Source organism: Balaenoptera acutorostrata, chromosome 20 (genome assembly GCF_949987535.1).
Source record: "Balaenoptera acutorostrata chromosome 20, mBalAcu1.1, whole genome shotgun sequence".
NCBI classification, from domain to species: domain Eukaryota; kingdom Metazoa; phylum Chordata; class Mammalia; order Artiodactyla; family Balaenopteridae; genus Balaenoptera; species Balaenoptera acutorostrata.
In genome coordinates this window covers 29,627,199-29,649,552 of record NC_080083.1, presented here as the reverse complement: position 1 = coordinate 29,649,552, position 22,354 = coordinate 29,627,199, and the positions used below count along the sequence as shown (strand labels likewise).

At 34.1% G+C, this 22,354-nt stretch overlaps 1 protein-coding gene across 4 annotated transcripts in view; it reads left to right on the top strand.

Annotated features, from left to right (window-relative positions):
* Nucleotides 1–22,354, top strand: part of STXBP4 (syntaxin binding protein 4) — a 192,663-nt gene that overhangs the window by 78,589 nt on the left and 91,720 nt on the right. For all 4 annotated transcript variants that reach the window (XM_057535727.1, XM_057535726.1, XM_007177289.3 and 1 more), the window contains 2 exons: nt 4,676–4,765; nt 8,035–8,100. In XM_057535727.1, coding sequence (XP_057391710.1) covers nt 4,676–4,765; nt 8,035–8,100 — 156 coding nt within the window. The remainder of the gene's footprint in view (nt 1–4,675; nt 4,766–8,034; nt 8,101–22,354) is intronic.

Here is a 22,354-nt window from a genome sequence, read left to right as displayed (position 1 = left end):
TTAGCAACAGCAGACTGTAGTCCATGATATTGCTATGGCTTTACCACACTAATCAAGTATCATAAATGGCTTATATTAAAATCACAGAACACCATAAGTATCTGAATGTAGACTTTTCACAATTGGGGTTCGTGCTAAATCAATTAAGTGGATTGCATTTTAACAAGTGAAATAGAATAGAATGGAAAATATCAAAGTGAACTGTATTATAATAAGAATGATAATATTTCACCGATATAAATGGTATTTCTCACTATGTGTAGCAGTAAATACTTTATAGCCACTTCACTATATACTCATCTGTAAAACATTAAATGTATATTGAACAACTACAGTGTGTGTGGCATTGTGTTAGGTGCTCCAGCACATGTTATTAAGATAAATAAAACTGGAGCCTGCCCCTCAAGGAATTTAGGGTATAATGTAAAGAAATTTACAAATAAAGTTTAAAAATGCATTGTGTGATGAGGCCGTAGTAATAATAGAGCTTAGAACATTAAGAGAAGATTCATAACAGAGTTGGCATTTGAGTGAGTTTTGAATGATAAATAGGATTTTATCTGCTCAAGAGGTGAACAGAGAATGATAAGCATTTTTATTAACATGAAAAAAAATGTGTATAATGTGTTGGTAAGCAGAAAGTAATCTATGTTTTAAATAAGATAATTGGGTACATGCAGGTCAGTGAAGGAAGAGTAAATATTAAACTTAGAAATTTGTACCTGTGTTAAGTGAGGAGCCATTAAGGAGAATAGTGACATGATCAAAGTGGTATTTTAGAAATAGTAATCTTAAATAGTGTTGGTTATCTTGGAAGGGATTAAAGTGGTGGTTGGTAGTCTAGACTACCAAATATGGAATAATAAAGAGCTAAACTATGGTGAAGATGGGGAGAATGGAAAGGAATGGTGAGACAGATCTAAGATATTTACTGAAACAAGTATGTCGTCAATGAGGCTTACATTTGGATGTCAGAACCAAGGGAGAATGGGTTAAAGATAACTCTGAAGTTTTTATTAGGATGATTAATGACATGTTGTTACTTTTACTGGAAAGAGGGAATAAGAAGAGAAAGGTAGAGAGGATGATGGGTTGTGTTTTGGAAAGAGTAAGTTCAAGATGCTGACAGGTACAAATAACCAAAAGGCAGTTGGAAATAAGGAACTGGACACCAGGAGAGGGATTTGAGAATGATCTGGAGGGTGATAGTTATGATAGCATGGCAGTGAATGTTATCACTCAGGGAGAGCTTGTAGAGAAGGCAGCGGAAAGGGACAAACTTTGGGGAACCTCCCTTTTCCCCCATTTAAGGAGTAGAAGTGAAATTAAGTCAAACAGCCTAAATATTCTGAGGGTAGATGAGATAGTGGAGTATGAAAAACCTAAGGAAGAGAAAGTTTCAAGAACAAATGGTTTGAGCAATGTTATATGTAGCAAAGTGGTTAAGAAAGTTGAGGGGCATTTATTTTGTCAAATAGCAGGTTGTTTGGTGACACTACAAGTAATTATTTTTGAAATGTGGGGATGGGAGGAAAGATACGTAAACCAGATTATAAGAAGTAAAAGGAGTAAGCAGGGGAAATGGAAGGGGAAAAAGGGGAATACACAGAAATTTTAAGGAAAGGAGGTAATTGGATGGGTTCGTAATGGAAGGGTTTATCAATAAAATTAGACTGAAACAGAGGTTGTTGGTTTGTTCTGTTTAAAATGAATTGAGGCTAGGAATGTGGCCAGTGCAGTAGTGGCTATCCAGAATTGGCACAAGTCAAATAATTTAAAAATTATGATGATGGAGCACAGTGAAGGGAGAGTTGAGGTCAGACTTGCTCAGCACAGTGCAGTGACTTTCTGAAGTATCTCTTGATATCTCCATCGGAGACGTGAGAAAGCAGAGTAGAAATGATTTATAATGTTATGTACCAGGTATTGCAGAGGTCAAGGGGCCTGAGGGTCGAAAATTATATCATGGGAGCCAGGCAGGAAAGGGATGTAAGAAGGAAAGGAGGATAAAGTCCAAGAACTGGAGGTATATTAGAAAATAGGTATCTGTCTGGAATCATTGATGTTAAATAGCAACAATTTATTTATTTCATTTGCTGCTTGCTTAGTTGAAGCATATTTGGAAAGTCACTGGGTACAAAGGGGCTTTTCAAATAATTCACAAGAAATATCTATGGCCAGTTTTTTCTGTTTAGCCCTAAAATAGCAATAGAGTTATAAAACTTTTTTTTTAAAGTCATGGTTTGTTCTATGACTGTCGCCTAGTGTTTTGCCTCCCAAAATGGTACCATGGACTCTTTTATGCATGATTTACCTTCATTTTAAATGCAAAAATTTATGATTACATCCCTAAAAATCCCAATCCATAATTTATCTTAGTAAATTATTATAGCTCTGTTATCTAGATTCTCATTTAAACTCTTGAATTGTTTATTTTTACTTCTTAAAATAACAAGATAGAATAAGACCATCTGAATGTATAGTAGCAGTGTTTCCCAGAATGTGCTTGGTTGACATTAGTCCCACGAGATACTACAAAATAAATAAAGGAGGGAGTGTGTGTGTAATGTGGTTGGAAAACTTGAAGAAGACAAGTCATTATGTTACCTTTGGGGATATTCAAAATGCTTATTAGCATATCAAAGCTACTGGAAGCCCTGCAGGAAAGAAAGTTAATTTTTTCTAAATCCTGCATTTCTCTAACTTATCTGACCTACAAGGACCACTACCACCATCACCATCACCCGGTTATGCTTTTATACAAATCTAATTAATATCCTTTGGAGCACATTTTGGGAAACATTGCTACATTTGAAATTGTATTTGGAAGTAATCTAAAACAGTGTAAGAATGAATTCTGTGAGTACTTATGAAATAGAATGACAGAGACAGATGAAGACTATGAGATCATGTTATTATGGACAATGGCCATAGGTACACAAAAGCAAATGTGTCAGAACAAAAGGAACCAATAATTTTAGGAAAAATATTTCGGCAAAAACTTGAGGAATGAGCCCTACTTCTGTTATTCTAGAACTTGGAAAGCAAATCTGAGTTTATCATATCCATACCACCATGGTTTTTTGTTGAGCAGTTAGTAAAAATCACAGACTAATGTCAGATCTCTGGGGGAATCTTGGAATGGCCCCTTACTAGCTGTGAAACCTTAGGCATTTTACTAACCTTTTGAGCCCATTCCCTCATGTAAAATAGACACAAAGTTATGGTAAGGATTTAATATTGAATATATACAGTCCTTAGCAATGTATCTGCACAAAGTTCCTAATAAATGGTTGATATTATTAACTATGTGTATTATCTTTTCCTACTCTGCATTCACCTCTCCTATCTGAAAGTCCCTGCTTTAAAGCTCATACTTATATAGCAATCACTTTCTCTATTCAGTCCTATAAATCAAATTTTCTATACTTTATTTTTAGTTCTATTATAACTTCTGCATAGAAGATGGCTATAATTAGACTTGGATTTTTATCTCTGATAAGATTGCCATTTTTTTTTACCTTATAATTAACTGTCAGAGATCAAGCTAGAAGTAAGAGAAATTGTCATTTCTGCTATTTTTTGTTGTTGTTATTCACCTGTGCATGAATTATTAATATTATCTTCAAGACAGTTTCTGTGCAGGAATCTTTTTAAGCCACTTTGGCTGTTACATTACATTTCATTTAGTTAAAACAATAATAGACATAATCAATTAACATACTTTACTGGGTTCCTGTAAACTATCTTGATTGATAATGTCCAGCATTTTGTTAGCCTTATATACCATGTACTTGGTGTGGACATCTTTAGGGAGTAGTTTATGTTGATAACTCATAAAGTCTTTTTTTTTTAATTGAAGTATAGTTGATTTACAGCATTGTGTTAGTTTCAGGTATACAGCACAGTGATTCAGTATTTTCCAGATTATATTCCGTTATAGGTTATTACAAGAATCTGGGTATAATTCCCTGTGCTATACAGTATATCCTTGTTGCTTATCTATTTTATATATAGTGCTTTGTATCTGTTAATCCCTAATCCCTCTTAATACCCCTAATTTGTCCCTCCCCCCTTCCCTCTCCCTTTCAGTAACCACAAGTTTGTTTTCTATGTCTGTGAGTCTGTTTCTGTTTTACATATACATTCATTTGTATTATTTTTTAGATTCCACATGTAAGTGATATCGTATAGTATTTGCCTTTCTTCTGACTTATTTCACTAAGCATAGTATTCTCTATGTCCATCCACATTGCTGCAAATGGCATTATTTCATTCATTTTTATGGCTGAGTAATATTCCATTGTGTGTGTATACACACATGCACACACACACACATATATATAAACACATACATTATAAACACAGTCTTAAAATTTGGACTTTAAGGAAAAATTATATTGTTAAAATAAGAATAATAAAGATGAGAACAGAGTGTGTATACCTCATAATCATCTAAATCCTGTATTAGTAACAAAAATAGAAAGTTAAGCTTAAATGAATTGTTACCCCAGATTATTTTAATATTCTGTTTTATCTAATGAAATGACTCCAAAGTAAGAAACTGAATCTTGTTATTGGAATGCAAAAGCCTAAGACTCATCAAAAAGGATTTTTATGTTCTCATAATTAGTATCTAATGTATAACTTTTCTCTTATATTTTAATGTTGACAGCTTCTTCCCTGTGATTCCTTAGAAGAAGATGAAATGGAAAGGCTTAAGCATGAAAGAAATGATGCCTTGGAAGAAGTGAATACACTTAAGGTAATCTCCAATTTAGCTTCCTTGTATTTTCTTTAGAAAAACGAAAAGAAAGAAAATTACCTTCTGTTGAATTCTGGAGTATTGAGGCTTAGTTTTTTTTTAAAGAATATTAATATCAAATAGCTTAGCATTGAATATTAATACCAAGTAATTTGATATTTATTTCTTCAGCTGACCTTTAGAGAATTAATTTTTTAGTTCACACACTTATTTATATTTCACAGTCTCCATCTAAGATTCAGTGTGAACAGTGGTTTTTAGTCATCCCTTCTGATCTGGCTACTTTTCACCCCTTTTTTTTCTCACGCTGGTGGCAAGAATAAGGAGCCAACAAAGATTAGATGAGAAACCCACAAAACAAGCCATGACAGTTTTGGATCCTCAGATGTTCATTGGAAAATACATTTTCTCCCATGTTCATGGGAATGCTTCAGGGACATCTTGTTTCGCTAACATAATTTAGAATTAAGGCAATGTGATTTAAGGGAAATAAAAACACACAGTATATCCCAAATATACTTTAAGATTTTGGTTCTCTTTATATATTTTCATTTCATGTTTAGTAGAATATTAAATTTACATTATATCCTAAGTTTTACAGAAAGCCATTATATTTTTCAAATCTTCAAGAAAAGCAACATAACTACTTGATTTACCATTAATTCACCATAGGAATATATTTTTAAATTACTTTTAATTATTTTCTTAAATAAGTGAAATTCTATTATTTGTTTAATTTTTATTAAAGCAAAATCTTTACACCAAAAAAAAAAAGAAAGAAATTTCCCTGCTACCTTAGTTTTTAAATTCTGACCTCTAGAGGAAGCCATTGTTTAACATATCTTGTTTATTCTTTCAGAGACTTTCTCTATGTAGCCAATCATATGTTTAAAAATACATGTGTATATATTTTTTAACTTTTACAAAATTGCATACATTACACACTTTTTTACAGCTTGCCTTCTTTTTTCCTCTTTGTTAGCATTATATCTTTGGTTACTTTTCAGGTTAACATATGCAGATCTACCTAATTCTTTTTAATGCCTCTCCTATCATCAAAAGGTTCTATTCTAGGTTATTTAACCAGTTCCTTATTGAGGGATATTTAGGCTATTTCCAGTTTTCCATTATTAAAAATAATTCCATCATAAGTAGCTTTGTAGATGTATCTTTGGGCCATTGTGCAGTTGTAAAAGTGCAAATTGAATACATTTCTGAAAGCCGAATTGCTTTTATCAAAGGATATGGATGCATAAAATTTTACATGTTGCCAAATTCCCTTTCAAAAGATATTACCAGTTCATGTTACCGCCAAATGTAAGCATTTTACTACTAAAGGAATATTTTATATTTCTTTTTACATCTTTGAAACCACTATCCACATTTTTTGTGTAACAATTAAGAGTTAAGATGAAAAATATAAATTTGTTTTAAAAATATATTGACAGTAGTTGCCTCATATTCTCTTAGAAAACATCTCCAGGGTTGGTTACATTGGTAAGACAGCATTTTTATATAATTTACTCTGCATAAGTCATTGAGTCTTATGGTTCATCATAATTTTCTGAGGCTCTCAGATCTTTTTTATTTCCCTAATGTTTATCATTGTTAAACTTAGTGATATATTCCTGTTTTTTATTGGAATATCAGTAGTAATTATTAGAATTTTAATTTAATTTAACATTTAAACAAAGTTTTCCTGAGGAGCTATTCAGTAAATCATGATTCACATTTAAAATTTTTGAGATGTAACTGAGCATATCCTACTGTGACAAAACCTAAAATCACGGGTAAAATATATTCTATATTGTATAATTTCCTTTACCTTAGAACCACTTGTTTAACTATAGAAAAGACTGTACAAAGCAATAAATATTTTATTTGAGATAATGTTTGCACTTTGAGTTTTTCTGCTTGTATTGATATTACACACACTCACACAAATAGCAGAGGTTGTTAAATGAAGTTCATGGAGTGTGTAGATGGTCTCTCATCACTTCTCATTATCCTGTGACATCTCTATTCTTCATGTCTGATTTGAGGTACAAAGAAAAATGAAGCCAAGAAAATTTGATACCAATGGCTAATTTTTATTTTGCAAGAATGATTTTTAAAAGTGCCATGGGCCTTATTTAACTTGAAGCCTTTCTGCAGAGTTCACATTGCTACTGCTTTGCAAAGCTGAATGAAAATAGATATATTTTCCATTTACAGATGCAAAAAACTAGGACACAAAAAGTGAAGGTGACTTGCATAAAACCCAGGAGCCAGCAGTTTCTTGGCTTCTGGTCTGTGGCAGATTCATTAGATTGCTATATTATATTCATTGTCATGTACTTTCATTTCATCTGTTAGACAAGAATGAACTGAAGTATAACGGAAAGCAAATTGCTTCCTGTAAACCTTGCAATGCTGCCATGAATATTTACCACTCAATATAATCTTCCAGCAATTCCTCTGCTTGGGTTTATAGTAAAATGGTTCTTAAATTACTCTTAGTATCTCTGATTTGATTTTAAAAATGTAGATTTATTTATGACATACTTAACAAAATTGAACATTTTAGGATATTTGCTCGACTGAATTTTAAATTCAAAGATTTTAATATTTGATTGACATGCCTAAAGTTATTCTTCCTTAGTAACTATTATTTCATATTTTGGTTACACCAGTCATATCTTCAATTTTATGGATAATCTTCCAAAAATAAAGTAAATTAGGAAAATAATAGTTAACCCAGTTTCATAGTCCTCTTTAGTTTAGTAAGAGACACTCTAAGTTGTAATAATAATGCTCTTCAATTTGCAAGCTCTTTGGCAATGATAGCTATTACCTAACATTTAGTTAATATTTATACATTTTGATCCTGATTGACTTATTTTGGACCTTGGATTTTGAGGTTTTAAAAAGTGGCTAACAGGGAGTCCACTGGTAGCTAGTGGTTAGGATTCTGGGCTTTCACTGCTGTGGCCCGGGTTCAGTCCCTGGTCAGGGAGCTAAGATCCTGCAAGCTGCATGGTGCCGGACCCCCCTCCAAAAAAAGTGACTAATTATAGTAACAGAAAATACGTTTACATCACAATTATACTGTAAATAACTAATTACTTTTAGATGGTATGTATAAAGCCAGAAAAATGACTGGGAACTACATTTTCAAATTGTAGAAATTGGATGTTTGGGGAATTTATAAGCTTTGAAGCAAAGCCCTAAATATCATACCCATTGATACCTTCATAACAAGTTATTAATTCAGTGATTTTTAAATATAGGAAAAATTATTTGAATCGGAAAGGCAAAGGAAACAATTGACAGAAGAACTCCAGAATGTGAAACAAGTAAGTGCATGTACTGTATATATGTGTTTTGTATATGTGTGCATAAACATATGAGGTATAATTACAAAGCATTGATGCTGTATAATATCCCAGAGCTTACAGATGTAAACAGTATAGTATAAAATAGTATAGATCTTAAAAGCAATCACTCACAGGGGCTGTACCCATGCTGAATTCCTGCTACCAAAGGAAATGTTAAAACTCCTCTTGGAAATTGCTTTCAAAGTCAGATATCTATGGACTGAAATGACCCATCTCATTGCTTTTTCTTCTTGTTTTCTTTCTCTTTTATTTTCCCTTTTTCTTTTCTTCTGTTACTCATACTCATCTTATTAAAGATAAAAACAAAACAAGCAAAAAACAAAAACCTCCAAAGCAGAACATTTTTTAATTTTATTTTTTAATAATGAAAAGTAAAAATTTGGGATTTCCCTGGTGGCGCAGTGGTTAAGAATCCACCTGCCAATGCAGGGTACACGGGTTTGATCCCTGGTCTGGGAAGATCCCACATGCTGTGGAGCAACTAAGCCCGTGCGCCACAACTACGGAGCCTGCGCTCTAGAGCCTGCAAGCCACAACTACTGAGCCCGTGTGCCACAGCTACTGAAATCCGTGTGCCTAGAGCCCATGCTCCACAAGAGAAACCACCACAATGAGAAACCCATGCACTGCAATGAAGAGTAGCCCCTGCTCGCTGCAACTAGAGAAAGCCTGCGCGCAGCAATGAAGACCCAACACAGCCAAAAATAAATTAATTAATTAATTTTAAAAAATTTAATTTTCACTCTGCATCATTCTTCAGAGAATTTTAAGTAACTTACAGCAAACAAATACAACGACATCATCATGAAATAGAGATACAAGTAACAAACAAATAAAATATTAATAAGAGTAGGAAGTTAAGAGACCATTGTTATAGATCAATGGCAATCACCTGATTTTGAATCTCCCCAACGTTATCCTCCCAGAAAACATAAAGTTTACAGAGCAAAATAAAACCATACAGGACCCATACCGGTTTCTTTTGTTTGCTTGTTTGGGTTTTTTTCTCTCTGCGCCACTTGGCTTGCGGGATCTTAGTTCCCCAACCAGGGATTGAACCCAGGCCCATGGTAGTGAAAGCACCAAGTCCTAACCACTGGACTGCCAGGGAATTCCCAGGACCCATACCTTAAATATGGCTATTGGACAGAGAACACAAGAACCTTCAAACTACATACAAATAGAGTTTAAAAATTCCAACAAGTTCTTGCAGCTTGCCTGCACTGAAACCTGGGGTACAAAGAGCAGAGGAGGTAAGGCTTAAAAACTCTGAAAAAGAATAAGGAGAAACAGAGCAATTAGATGAAGTACTACAAATAAAATCACCCCCAGGAAGAGAAAAATGCAACTATTAATGCCAAAATACTGAACAGGGGCCAGGATTTTGTGGTTCTCAGGACTTGAGAAAGTGTGTGCAACCAGAAGTGGCAGCCTTCGAGAATCATTTCGTCTGGGGAAGAATCAAATAGAGAAGGGGTGGTATCCCTTGGAGATTAGGAAATAAAGAGAAACAAGGAAATAAGAGGGGAAAATTAAGGATCTTGCAGAAATGAAAGAGAAACAAGACATACCAAACCTCCTCTATCTACCCTCCACTATGACCGTCAACAACATGATCCATAAAAGAAATTGCACAGAAGAGGGTGCTGTTGAACTAAGAACTCTTTCTATGAAAGAAAAAGGAATTGGAAAAAAAAAAAATCTGTCCCTGTCATTACAAGACAACTGTAAAAATCAGACAATATGAATTAAAGCTTTTCTCCTAATGAAACCTCCAAAACAATTCAACCACAAAGCTGACAAAAACTGTAACACATCACTGCAAACTCAATTTAATATCCTCAAACAAGCATTTGGCATTAAGAAAAAAACCACCTCAAATCAGAAATTTAAAACTGACTTAGAAAATGACAAAAAACAGGAATAAATGAAATGAGAGTTGATAAAACTTGGGAAAGAAAGAGAAGAAAAAGACAAAATGATACCAGAAATGAAAACTAAATTAAAGGTTTCCCAAGGAAGAATATAATCAAATGAAAAGGCATTGAAGAAAACCAGAAAAATAAGAATGAAATAAAGAAGTAAAAGATTTTCTTAAAGAAGTAAATCAAAACAACTGAACAGCACTAATATTTAGACCTATAATCCAAGAAAACTTTTCAGAAATAAAAGATGACCTGACACTGTTATTGGGCAGTGGGGAAATTTGGCCTGGAAAGATCAATTGTAGGACATATCCTAGTAAAACTAGTAGACTTTAAAGATAGAGAAAAAATATGTATAGTGCCTCCAAATGAAAAGGTCAAATAACTTACAAAGGCAATAGAATTAGACCAGCATCAGCCTTCTTGACACAACATACAAAGTAAGGCATTAGTGGAGCAATATTTTCATGAAACTAAAGGAAAGAATGTGTAAACCAAGAATATTGTATACCACCAAGTTGACTCCCAGATATCAAGGCCATAGAAAAACAGTTTAAAATGTGCCAGTATTCAGGGAATAATGTACACATGTAGTATTCCTGAGGAATCTGGGAGAGGTGAGTTTCACCCAGCCAAAAAATGCCTGGGATAACCTTGACAAGAATTTCCAAACAGTGAGCGTTTCCTATCTGTTATTATATAGCTGAGACTAAAACGAGAGTGAGTTCACGGGTAAAAGAATAATGTGTAAACATTACATGTCTGACAAAAATCAAAGATGCAATTTTTTTTTTAATTAGAGGAGAAGGGAGAAAAAAAGGGAAAATAGCATAATATCATTTTGTTGTATGAGTAAAGTATAATAGTCACTGAATATTATTTAAAACTGACACCAAATATTAAAAAGATGAGGTAAAGATTGAGGGAATCTCAGGCACTATAAAAAGCAATAATACAAATGTAACCTGTAGAATGAAAATACACATCTTCCTAATTACCAAAAGAAATCTTTTTTAAAAAGTAAAAGGGACGCATGAATGAAGAAATGCAGTAAATATACACAATAATTTCAACAAAAGGCAGTATGACAAAATTGAGACTGAACATAATAGTCATCTTAATGAACATAACTGGGATTAACTCACCTATTAAAATGTTTTAGGAAAATATCATTTACCGGGCTTCCCTGGTGGCGCAGTGGTTGAGAGTCTGCCTGCTAATGCAGGGGACACGGGTTCGAGCCCTGGCCTGGGAGGATCCCACATGCCGCGGAGCGGCTGGGCCCGTGAGCCACAACTGCTGAGCCTGCGCGTCTGGAGCCTGTGCTCCGCGGCGAGAGAGGCCGCGGCGGTGAGAGGCCCGCGCATCGCGATGAAGAGTGGCCCCCGCTTGCCACAACTGGAGAGAGCCCTCGCGCAGAAACGAAGACCCAACACAGCCAAAATCAATCAATCAATCAATCAATCAAAAAAAAAAAAAAAAAACATACGCATCTGATGAAAATATCATTTACCAAAACTGACCTCAATAGAGATAGAAAGTTTAATATACCAATTTCCATAGAAGAAATAAAGTTACCAAGAAGCTACCCTATAGAAAAGGACCAGGCCAAATAGTTTCACAGGGGAATCTAACCAAACCTCTGGCAATCAATCCCCCATAAATGGCTTCAGAGTATTAAAAAAAAAAGAAAAGAAAGAAAATTTCCAAATTCTTTTCTGGCAGCAAGTATAACATTTGATGCCTAAACCTGGTAAAAGTAGCACAAAAAAAGAAAATGCAGTTAGACTAGAAAGACAACTAGGGACATACGAATTGGAAAAAAAAATAAAGCTGTCTCTGTTTGCAGATAACATGATAGTAATCCAGAAAACTCTAGAGAATCAATGATAAAACTAAGTTGTTGGAAAAATCCACAAGCCAGCAAGATATAAAATTAATATGCAAGAGACTTCCCTAGTGGCACAGTGGTTAAGAATCACCCGCCAATGCAGGGGACACAGTTTCAAGCCCCGGTCCAGGAAGATCCCACATGTTGCAGAGCAAATAAGCCCGTGTGCTACAACTACTGAACCTGTGCTCTAGAGCCCACGAGCCACAACTACTGAGCCCGTGTGCCACAACTACTGAAGCCTGTGCCTAGAGCCCACGCTCCACAACAAGAGAAGCCACTGCAATGAGATGCCCGCGCACCGCAATGAAGAGTAGCCCCCACTCACCGCAGCTAGAGAAAGCCCGCACGCAGCCACGAAGACCCAACGCAGCCAAATAAATAAATAATTAATTAATTTTTTAAAAAATTAAAATTAATATGCAAAATTCAGTTGCATCCATATACACAAATTATAAGCAGAAGTTTTAACAGTTTAGATGAAACCAAAAATTACATAGAAAAATGGGTAAAAGACATGAGCAGACCACTCACGAAAAAAGTTATAAAAAGGTCATATGAAACATGAAAAGATATTCAGTCTTTCTCATAATAAGAGAAATACCAATTAAATCTACATTGAGACAGGACTTCCAGCTTCTAGTACTGAGCAAGACACTTGCAGAGGACATTCTCCAAGAGAAAACAACTCTAAAACCTGGACATTACACACTAAGCAACAACCAAAGGAATTGGAACATGAGCGCAGAGAAGCTGCTCCTCTGGGAAGAGGGGAACTATGTGAACTAAATTTCTTGTTCCGAGTGTTTTAAGCCTGGAGCTAACAGCAATCTGATACCAGTGGAAATTGACCCTCACTTGGGGTCACTTGGTATTTGAAAATGTTCACAGACAATTCAATGAGGAAAAGCTGCTCATTACAATACATGGTGCTAGAACAAGGGAGTATTAGTGTGAGAAAAATTGAATCTCAACCACTACCTTATTTCATATTCAAAAACTAACTCTGAATGGATTACAGATCTAAACGTAAGAACTAAAACTTAAATTCCAGAAGAAACTTTTGTGACATTGGGTTAAGCAAAGTTATCAAACCATATACCTAAAATTAGTAAATTTTACTATTATATATATAAATTCTACCTCAGCAAAGCTATTTTTTTTTAGATATGCCAGTACAACTTTTCATCCATCAGATCAGCAAAATTTCAGAAGCTTGACAGTGCGCTGTTGGTGAGGCTGTTTCAAAACAGGCATCCTCATACATTGCTGGTGGTAATGCAAAATGGCGTGCAGCTATGAAGGAGAATTTGGCATTTCTAACAAATCTATGTATGCATTTACCCTTCAACCTGGCAACCTCACTTCTAGGACTTTGCTCTGAAGATATACCTTTAATAATATTAAAATACATATGCACAGTATTTATTGTGATATTATTTGTAATTAGGAAATATTGGAAACTACCTTAATCTCCTAAGCATAGGCGATTGAATGGACTATGGTCCGTACGGGCAATGGAGCTCTATGCCACTGCAGGAGAGAGAAGGAAGATCTCTCCTCAGTAGTACAAAGTGATTTCCAAGAGATACTTTCAAGTAAAAAAGAGCAAAGGATGAAAGAGTGTATATAGTATTATCATTTATAAACAAGAGAAATTATCATGTGTATCTATCTTTACAAAAGAAACCAAAGGAAGGATAAACTACGCAGCAATGAAACTGGTTATTTACAACACGGGTGGGCACAGACTGGACAAGATGCAGGAGGGAGTGACACCTCTCTGAGAATACCTTTTTATGTAATTTTTACTTTGGGAGGCATGTTAATATTCTACACATTTTAAAAATATATAAAGAAATCAGGAAAGATAGGAAAGGGAAAATGAGCTTAAAACTGCAAGCAAAGTGAAATAAATTAATTCATTTGCATGTCAAATGAATACCATAAATATACCAAAGGAAAACAAAAGAAAGAATCAATTTCAGTAACTTATGAACACAGTATATTTATGTTCAGTGTTTGACAGGTTGGGTTGAGTTAGAAAAGAATTGCAAACAAATCCCAAAACTTTTATAGTATGTTTTGTTGTCTTGTTGTTATTTTAGAGGTGTGGCCAAAGCCATTCTGAAACAATTTTAAGATGTAATATAGGTCTCAGCAAATGTGTTGATTGTTGTTGAGAGCCAGAATCTCAATGAAAAAGCAAAGACATTCAAAGCAGAATGAAGGAAGTCAAGAAAGAATCCTGTGGATGGACTAGAATTGGAGGTATCATTGTGAATGCATCATTTATAAAATATACATGTATGTATGTATGTGAATATGAATAATATGTGCCCATATATATATGTATTTATACACACACGTGTGTGTGTATGTATGTTTGTGTGTGTGTGTGTGTGTGTATATATATATATATATATATATATATATATATATATATATGTATAAAATCCTAGCTCTGACAGCTGAAAGAGCCAAGAAGCAGACACCCCAAGAGCAATGAGCATATAGCATATCTAAGTGCCCATTTCCCACTAATAGGAATCCAGGCTTCTTGGAGAAATGACTGATTTCAGGGCCAGGGGTGAGTAAGTACAAAATGAGCCTGAAACATCTTATGCTAGAAAATAAGGAAATGCCCAAAATGATGGTATCATGTCACAAGTAACCAGCTTGAAGGGCCTTCCACTGGCCAATCTGGAAGTACTTGAGCACCAAAATAATTAAATACAGTAATGAACCATTGAAAAAATTGTGATTCATGAGTCCATACCATAGTAAAGAGATGAATTCATTAATGGGGAGAACTGAGGGCTCTTGCTCATTATAGACTGTTGAGTGCTGACTGATAACTACAGTTATCAGAGAAGCTGCCAGATTTGGGAAGTCAGCATTTTGCATCTGTTTCAGTAATGGCTGGATCAGACTCTAATCATAAAATGCTAAATCTAGGGGGAATTTTTTTTATGAAGAGCAGAACATTTACATATTTACATGGTTTTAAAGTGGCTTTTTATAAACTGCTTATTAATTGCAAGGGGAAAATAGTAATTATACAGTAGTGAAATCAGACAACTCCTAGACTGGTGCTAAAAATGGATGTCACCAGTGAAGAACAGATGGGCATGTGTGACTTCAAATGTGATACCTTGAAAAGGACACAACATCAGTTATGTAGTATTATGGCTAAGAATGTATAAACCTGAATCTGGCCATGAGGAAGCATCAGACAAACCCCAAATGAGGGACAACTTTATTTTTTTTAAAGGTGTGTGTGTGTTGGGGGTGGGGGTGGGGGTTATATTCTTCAGAACTGTCAATGACATAAAGAAACAAAAGAATGAAAAGGAAGGAAAGGAGGGAGGGAGGGAGGAAGGGAGGAAGGGAGGAGGGGAGGGACAAAAGAAAGAGAGGGATGGGGGAGAGAGAAAGAGAGACAGGAAGGAAGAAAGAGAGAAAGGATGAGGGAGGGAGGAAGGAGAGAGGGAGGGAAGGTCCCAGATTAAAAGAGGGTAAAGAGATGTGAAAACTAAATAAAAAGCTGATCCTACACTGGATCCTGCACTGGAATGGGGAAAATGCTATAAAGGATATTATTGGGTCAATTAACAAAATTGGAATACAGATGGTAGATTAGATAAAAGTATTGGTTCAATGTTAAATTTCTTAAATTTGATAGCTGTACTATGGTTGTATAAGAGATAGCCTTATACTTAGGAAATACTGACGTTTGTAGGGGTAAAGAACCATGATGAGTGTAATGTAACTCACCCTCAAATGGTTAGAAAAAATTGTGTGTGTGTATGTGTATATGTATTTATATACATATGTGTATATAAATATGTATATGTATACATATGTGTGTACACATGTATATAAGTGAGAGATTGAGAACATGCAAAATCTCGGTAACAACAACCTTGAAGTATCAGTGGTTTGCAAGAATACTTTATTTCTCACTCATGGACATGTTGGCAAAAGGGTGAATCTGTGAGTTAGGTAAATTTGGGCCAAGGATATAAAGATGTTCTTTCTACTATTCCTATTCTTGTATCTCTTATGTAAATTTGAAATTATTTCCAAATTAAAAGTGTTTAAAAGTCCTCTATTTTTTGTCCAGCTTTTAGACCCCCATTTTATTAAGTTTTTTTGTACTTTGATTGATATGCCTTTTTAGTTCTGTATCTTCAATACTTGCATCAGTTTATATGTCCAGGCCGATTTACATTTTAGTGTTTCTTTGAATGCTCAAAGTGGACATTTATAAATCTTCTTTGTTAACTTTTACATGTAGAATAAATTAAGGGGTAGGGTTTTTTCTACATTTTCTTAAAATTTTATTTTCTCCTAAATGCTTGGAACTTAAAAGCTTTAGAATGTCAAGCATACTTAGTAAAGTAAGGTAATATGATAGTATAAATGTATATAGCACGAAGTAAGCACTCAACAAATGTTAACTATTATGGTCATTATTATTAATGATAGAAGAAGAAATATTAGGTGTGGAGAAAGAGGTGGAAATGATTTGTTTTAACAATTTGATTTAGAGGAAGAAAACCTAATTCTGGCTGACGGAATAAGGAGACTTTTATTAAAGAGAAGGTGGACCAGACATGGAAAGGGGATAACATTCCAGTTAGAGGGTGCAGCATGAAAATCGTGGTATGAAAGGGAAAGTCTTATCTTGAGAGTCAAAATGGGCCCTCTTTTGTATGCTAATTTTACTATTACTTGTTAATATGTTTGTATATAAAAATGTGATGATAATGTCTGTCTTATAATTTGTTCCTAGTTCTTTAGCGTTTAAGAGCCTAAAACTATCAGTAATATAGTAAGTTCCTAAAAAATAATAGTTTTGATTTGTATTCTTTTATCATTATTAAAGGCCTAGGAACATAAGGGAAACATGGACAGATGAAAGCATTAGGAAATAACATTTGGGGGCTGTGGGGAGGTGTTGTGTTGGGGCCAAAGCATATAGGCACTTGAATACCAATCTAAGATTTTAGACAATGGATTGCCAGTGAAGATACTTGACAAAAGTAGAAGAAAGATCAACTTGTTCCACCTATAATCTGACCCCTGTCTTTCCTTCACACTCTACATCTAACTTGTTGGCCCTACTTTTTAAAAGTTGGAGAATTCTGCCACTTTTTATCACTTACATCACTGGTCTAAGCCATCATCATCTTCTGCCTGTGTTGTAATTATAGCTTCCTACCAGATCACCCAGCTTTTACCCTTGCCCCACCCCCATACAGTCTGATCTGAACACAGCAGCCAGAAATAGCCTTTCAATACTTGTTAGAACTCTCCAGAACTTTCCAGCTCACTCAGAATAAAAGCCAGTCCTATCCCCCATCCCTACACCCCTCTAACCTCAATGACCTCATTTCTTACCACTCTTCCCCCCACTCCCCTACTAGTTCTCCAGCCCCTCTGACGTCCCTGCACCATCACCCCACTAATGCTCCAGCTCTCACCATCTGTGGATAAGTTTTTTGGTATTCCTGATTGCTTTCTTATATATTTTATACTTGTTATGTTTTTGTCCTTCATCTATATCCACCAACTAGAGGGTAAGCTTCATGAGGAGGGCAGCTATCTTTCATTTCTTCTCTGATTTATCTTAGAACAATCACTGACGTAGAGTAGGTACTCAATAAATATTTGGTGAATAGATGAAGGGATGAATGAAGACTGTCTAGATTTTAAGAAAGTTAATCTAGCAGCAGGATTGGAAGTAACTGAATATCAGCTAAGCGGCTTATATAATAGTCTAGACCTGCACTGTCCAATAGAAATACATTGGAAGCCAACTATGCCTTGTTGGTTTCCTAGTAGCCACATTTTGAAAAGAGTAAAAAGAAACAGATAAAATTCTTTTAAATATATATTTTTCATCTAATATATCTAAAATATGATCATTTTAACATGAAATAATATTAAAAATTCATTAATGAGATATTCTTACATTCTTTTTTCATACTGTATTTTTGAAGTCCAGTGTTATTTTACACTTACAGTGCATCTTAATTTGTACACTAAATTTTCATTGGAAACACTGCTGTGATTAGATTTAACAAGATTTATACTTTTATATTCATATACCCAAATTTCCAAATAAAGTTAAAACGTTCCCAGTAACTAAAATGAATACCAAAAATATTTTTCTTTTAATATTTATGTCCATATTGGCAAAACATTTTCATGTTTTTAGAAGACTTAGTCTTTAAAGCCACATCATTTCAAAGCCACGTCTTTTCAAGTTAAGTATATCATAAATTCAAAGGAGTACTGCATATATTGAAAGCAACTGTAAATGTATCAATATCAACTAAGCATACTTCAAAAATTTTAAGGTTTTTGGAGCTAATTTACATAACATTATCAATAATTAAAATCTACATATTGATTTATGGTAGAAAATATGTAAATCATTATTGATTTATATTATGAAAATTTCAATATCAGTATAAATTCTTATACTTGTCTAGCTTCACAAATAAGCTTTCTCTTTCCTTAGAGCATCAAATTTAGCTCGTTCGTGTACAGTGTGATATTGATAATAAAATGTAAATCACACTGCCATTTTTTGTCTTTGAGTATTGAATATTAGGCAGCCATTCCTTTTGTTTTAAGAAAATCTTCAACTGGAGTTAAAAATACAGTAAATCTTTATTAAGCTCTTCCACAGCTCAGCCAAGGAGCCCTGGCAAAGAACACAGGATCTTTAAATTCATTGTCTTCTAAACTAGTGAAGATTCATAGAATTTGCACATATATATTAAACAAGGTTAACAACTGTATCCATGATGTTTTTCATACAGTCAGCTTCAGGAAACTGAGCACAGAAATTTTCAAAATATATCCTACAATGGCATGAAGCAATAAAGAAAACAGTCTCTTGTTCGAAAATGTCAGCAAATCAGAATTAGCTGGAGCACCTATTATGATAAAAGAAAATTTTCTTCATTATCCAGCTGAAATGCTTGTTTGACACATGTAAAAGTTAAAATATCTACACCATAAGTCTGGATTGACAACTTTTTGTCATAAATTTGGAAGTCCTTTAAGACAATACATGCCTGAAGTATGAATTTGATAGTATCTCCTATATCCCATTGCTCATCTAAAGCTGAAGAAAGGTACTTGTAGTTTTTCAAATTTTGAATCAATTGGTCATTGATATTGTTAGAAATGTCTTGCATTCTATGGATATTTGTTTTGTGACTTAATTGAAGTTCTTTCATTTTTTATTAAATATTTCTTCTAATCATCTATCAAAACTGAAATTACCATATTGATCTAAAAATGGTTTACTCTTTTATACAAAAAAATCCAAGCCATTTTATAGCTGGCCAAAGTTAGCAAATGTTGAACATTTACTTCTGATATAAAGTGACTAATTTCATTAGTTCTTATTTGACTGTTAAGAGAAAACTTCTTAACAAACTCATTACACATTTGCAAAAATCTCTCAATTTCTCACTTTTCATATGTTTAAAAATATTTTACACAACAAACAGCTTTGTAAATTGCAATTGCATTCATCATAAAACTTGCAACAGATTTTCTTCTAGTCTGTCTTCTATCCTGGTTATATTACTAGCTAATTCATCTTTACTTTATTCTGCATCAATAATATATCTTCATTTTAAATTAAAAATTTTCTCCATACCTACTTTTTTAAATACAAAAATAATTTAACTATATTCTAATAAAAATAAGTATTTCAATTTAATTACCAATCATGATTTACACAAGTATTACTGTAACTCATGCTGTCTGTATAAAATATTCAGATAAGCATACAGTTGTGTAAAAAAATTTTGAAATTAATTAATTCATTAACAGTGACCAGATCAGTTATGTGTTTATGTATACAACTCAAATGACTCACGTGCCTGGCACAAACACTACAGTTCAACACTAATATCTTAAATGATACAGTGATAAAAGTAAAATACAATTCTACCAAAACAAAAAACTTCTGTGCAATGGAAAAATATTTTATGCTTATTAAGTTTTTAAATTTAAATGCAAACTGAAGAAAATTAAATTAAAAGTTCAGTTCTTCAGCCTACTTAGCTATATTTCAAGTGCTCAATAGCCACATGTAGCTAGTGGCTACCATATTAGACAGGGCAGGTCTAGAACTCTGCATCCTTGCTACTCAAAGGACCAGCAGTGTCAGCAACACCTGGAACTTAGAAATGCAGGGTCTCAGGTCTTACCCCAAGACCTACTGAAATAGAATATGCATTTAACAAGTCCTTGGGTGATATGAATGCACCTTAAAATTTGAAAAGTCCAGATAACAGGCAATGGAGGATTTAACTGGGTAGTGGCAATGGAATTATACCAAGTATACCAGGGCGGTCAGTGTGAAAGATACCATGAGGGTAAAGTCAACCAGACTTAACAGGGATAGCATGTGCAGTAATAATCAGAAAAAGCAGTCGAGGCTTTGTAATTTGGTGATTGAGAGTCTATAATAATGCAATTAACAAAGCAAGAGAAATGAGATTGAGAGTAAAGACGTTTTAATTCATAGTATAGATTAATGCATATTTTCCAGTTTTAGCAAAAATAATTTTTGAAATATATATGTGTATACAAACACATGCATACATACTGGCACAACTACTCATTTCAGAAACACACACTTGCAATAAAAATATACCACCCAAAACTGTCCGTTTTTTTTTTAGTATATTGACCTTGCATACCATTCATCTTCTCTTATTCATGTAGAATGTTATTATTCGGTTTAAGGGGATTTCAGACTTATTGTTCATGAAAGAGTTTCTATGCTTTAGTGAAAATACTACTTCTCCATTTTTCCAAGGATTAATTTCTTTTTTCATAATTAGCAAGTCTAAAAATTACAAATACATGTAATGAGGTGGATGGACCTAGAGTCTGTCATACAGAGTGAAGCCAGAAAGAGAAAAACAAATGCCGTACGCTAGCGCATATATATGGAATCTAAAAAAACGGTACTGGTGAACCTAGTGGCAGGGCAGGAATAAAGACACAGCCGTAGAGAACGGACTTGAGGACACGGGGGTAGGGAGGAAGCTGGGACGAAATGAGAGAGTAGCATTGACATATATACACTACCAAGTGTAAAATGTATGGCTAGTAGGAAGCTGCTGCATAGCACAGGGAGATCAGCTCGATGCTTTTTGACGACCTAGAGAGGTGGGATAGGGAGGGTAGGAGGGAGGCTCAACAGAGAGGGGATATGGGGATATATGTATACATATAGATTCACTTTGTTGTACAGAAGTAACTAACATAATGTTGTAAAGCCATTATACTCCAATAAAGATGTAAAAAAAAAAAAATGACAAAGTAATTGTGATTAACTCTTCTCTTAAAAACTTTTAAAAACCAGTAATTAAAAAAAAAAAAAACCAGTAATTTGAGTCATATGAAATTTGGCAAAATTTCTTTCCCCTTTTTTAGTATCATTTTGAAGATCTTGATGTGAAATCAGTACAATACTAATAATTATGCCATATAAATCCTTTAAATACATAGGTAACCTAATTATTAAAACACCATTAGATTGACTTTCAATTTATTTTACAGTGCTGTTTCCAGTTGCTTCCAAAGGAGAAGAGAGCACAATTTGATATCCTTTGTTCACTTAAAACTTTTAATTTAATTATTGTGAGACCTGATCCTAAAAGCAGAATAATCTCTCCTTTTGAAGGTACAATAGCTATTTTAAATTATGGAAATTAATTTACCTTTATTTAGTGTAATGACCCAAAAAGAAAGCAAAGAAGAACTAAAGAGAGGGAGACAGGGAGAATGGGGAAAAGGAAGGGAGAGCAAGGGAAGAAAGAAATTAAAAGAATGAAAGAACAAGCTGTGAAGGGATCCTTTTCCACTAGGAGGATCAGGTACATTTGTATTTTTTTCAACCAGGGATGGCTACCATAATACTTTACTCACTGTTTTGTAAAGAATTGGTGGTACTATTCTCTAAAATCTAAGTATTTTTGATGAGTTTTCATGCCTTACAAAATAATCCAACCTAACTGTTTAAAATCATGAGCACAGTTTCCCATGAAATTATATATACTGCTTGTTATTTTTTCTTCAAGTTCTAACAACTTTTAACAAGCATGGGCCATTTTTCTAGCAACTTCCTTTGATCAACAGCTTTCTAAAGCCTACTCTCATACAAGTTGTTTTTAAAGTTTCTTTCAGCATAGTGTTATGACCTAAGGCAGCAATGAATTGGTGAACAGTCCAAAGCCAAAATATTTAGCTTGTCTAAACCAGTCTCTGCCCTAGAGAAACACGGGAAATTTCTCCAAGTTCAGATAAGCCCAGTTGTAGTTGGCCTCACCTGTGTAAAGTTTGCGTTGAA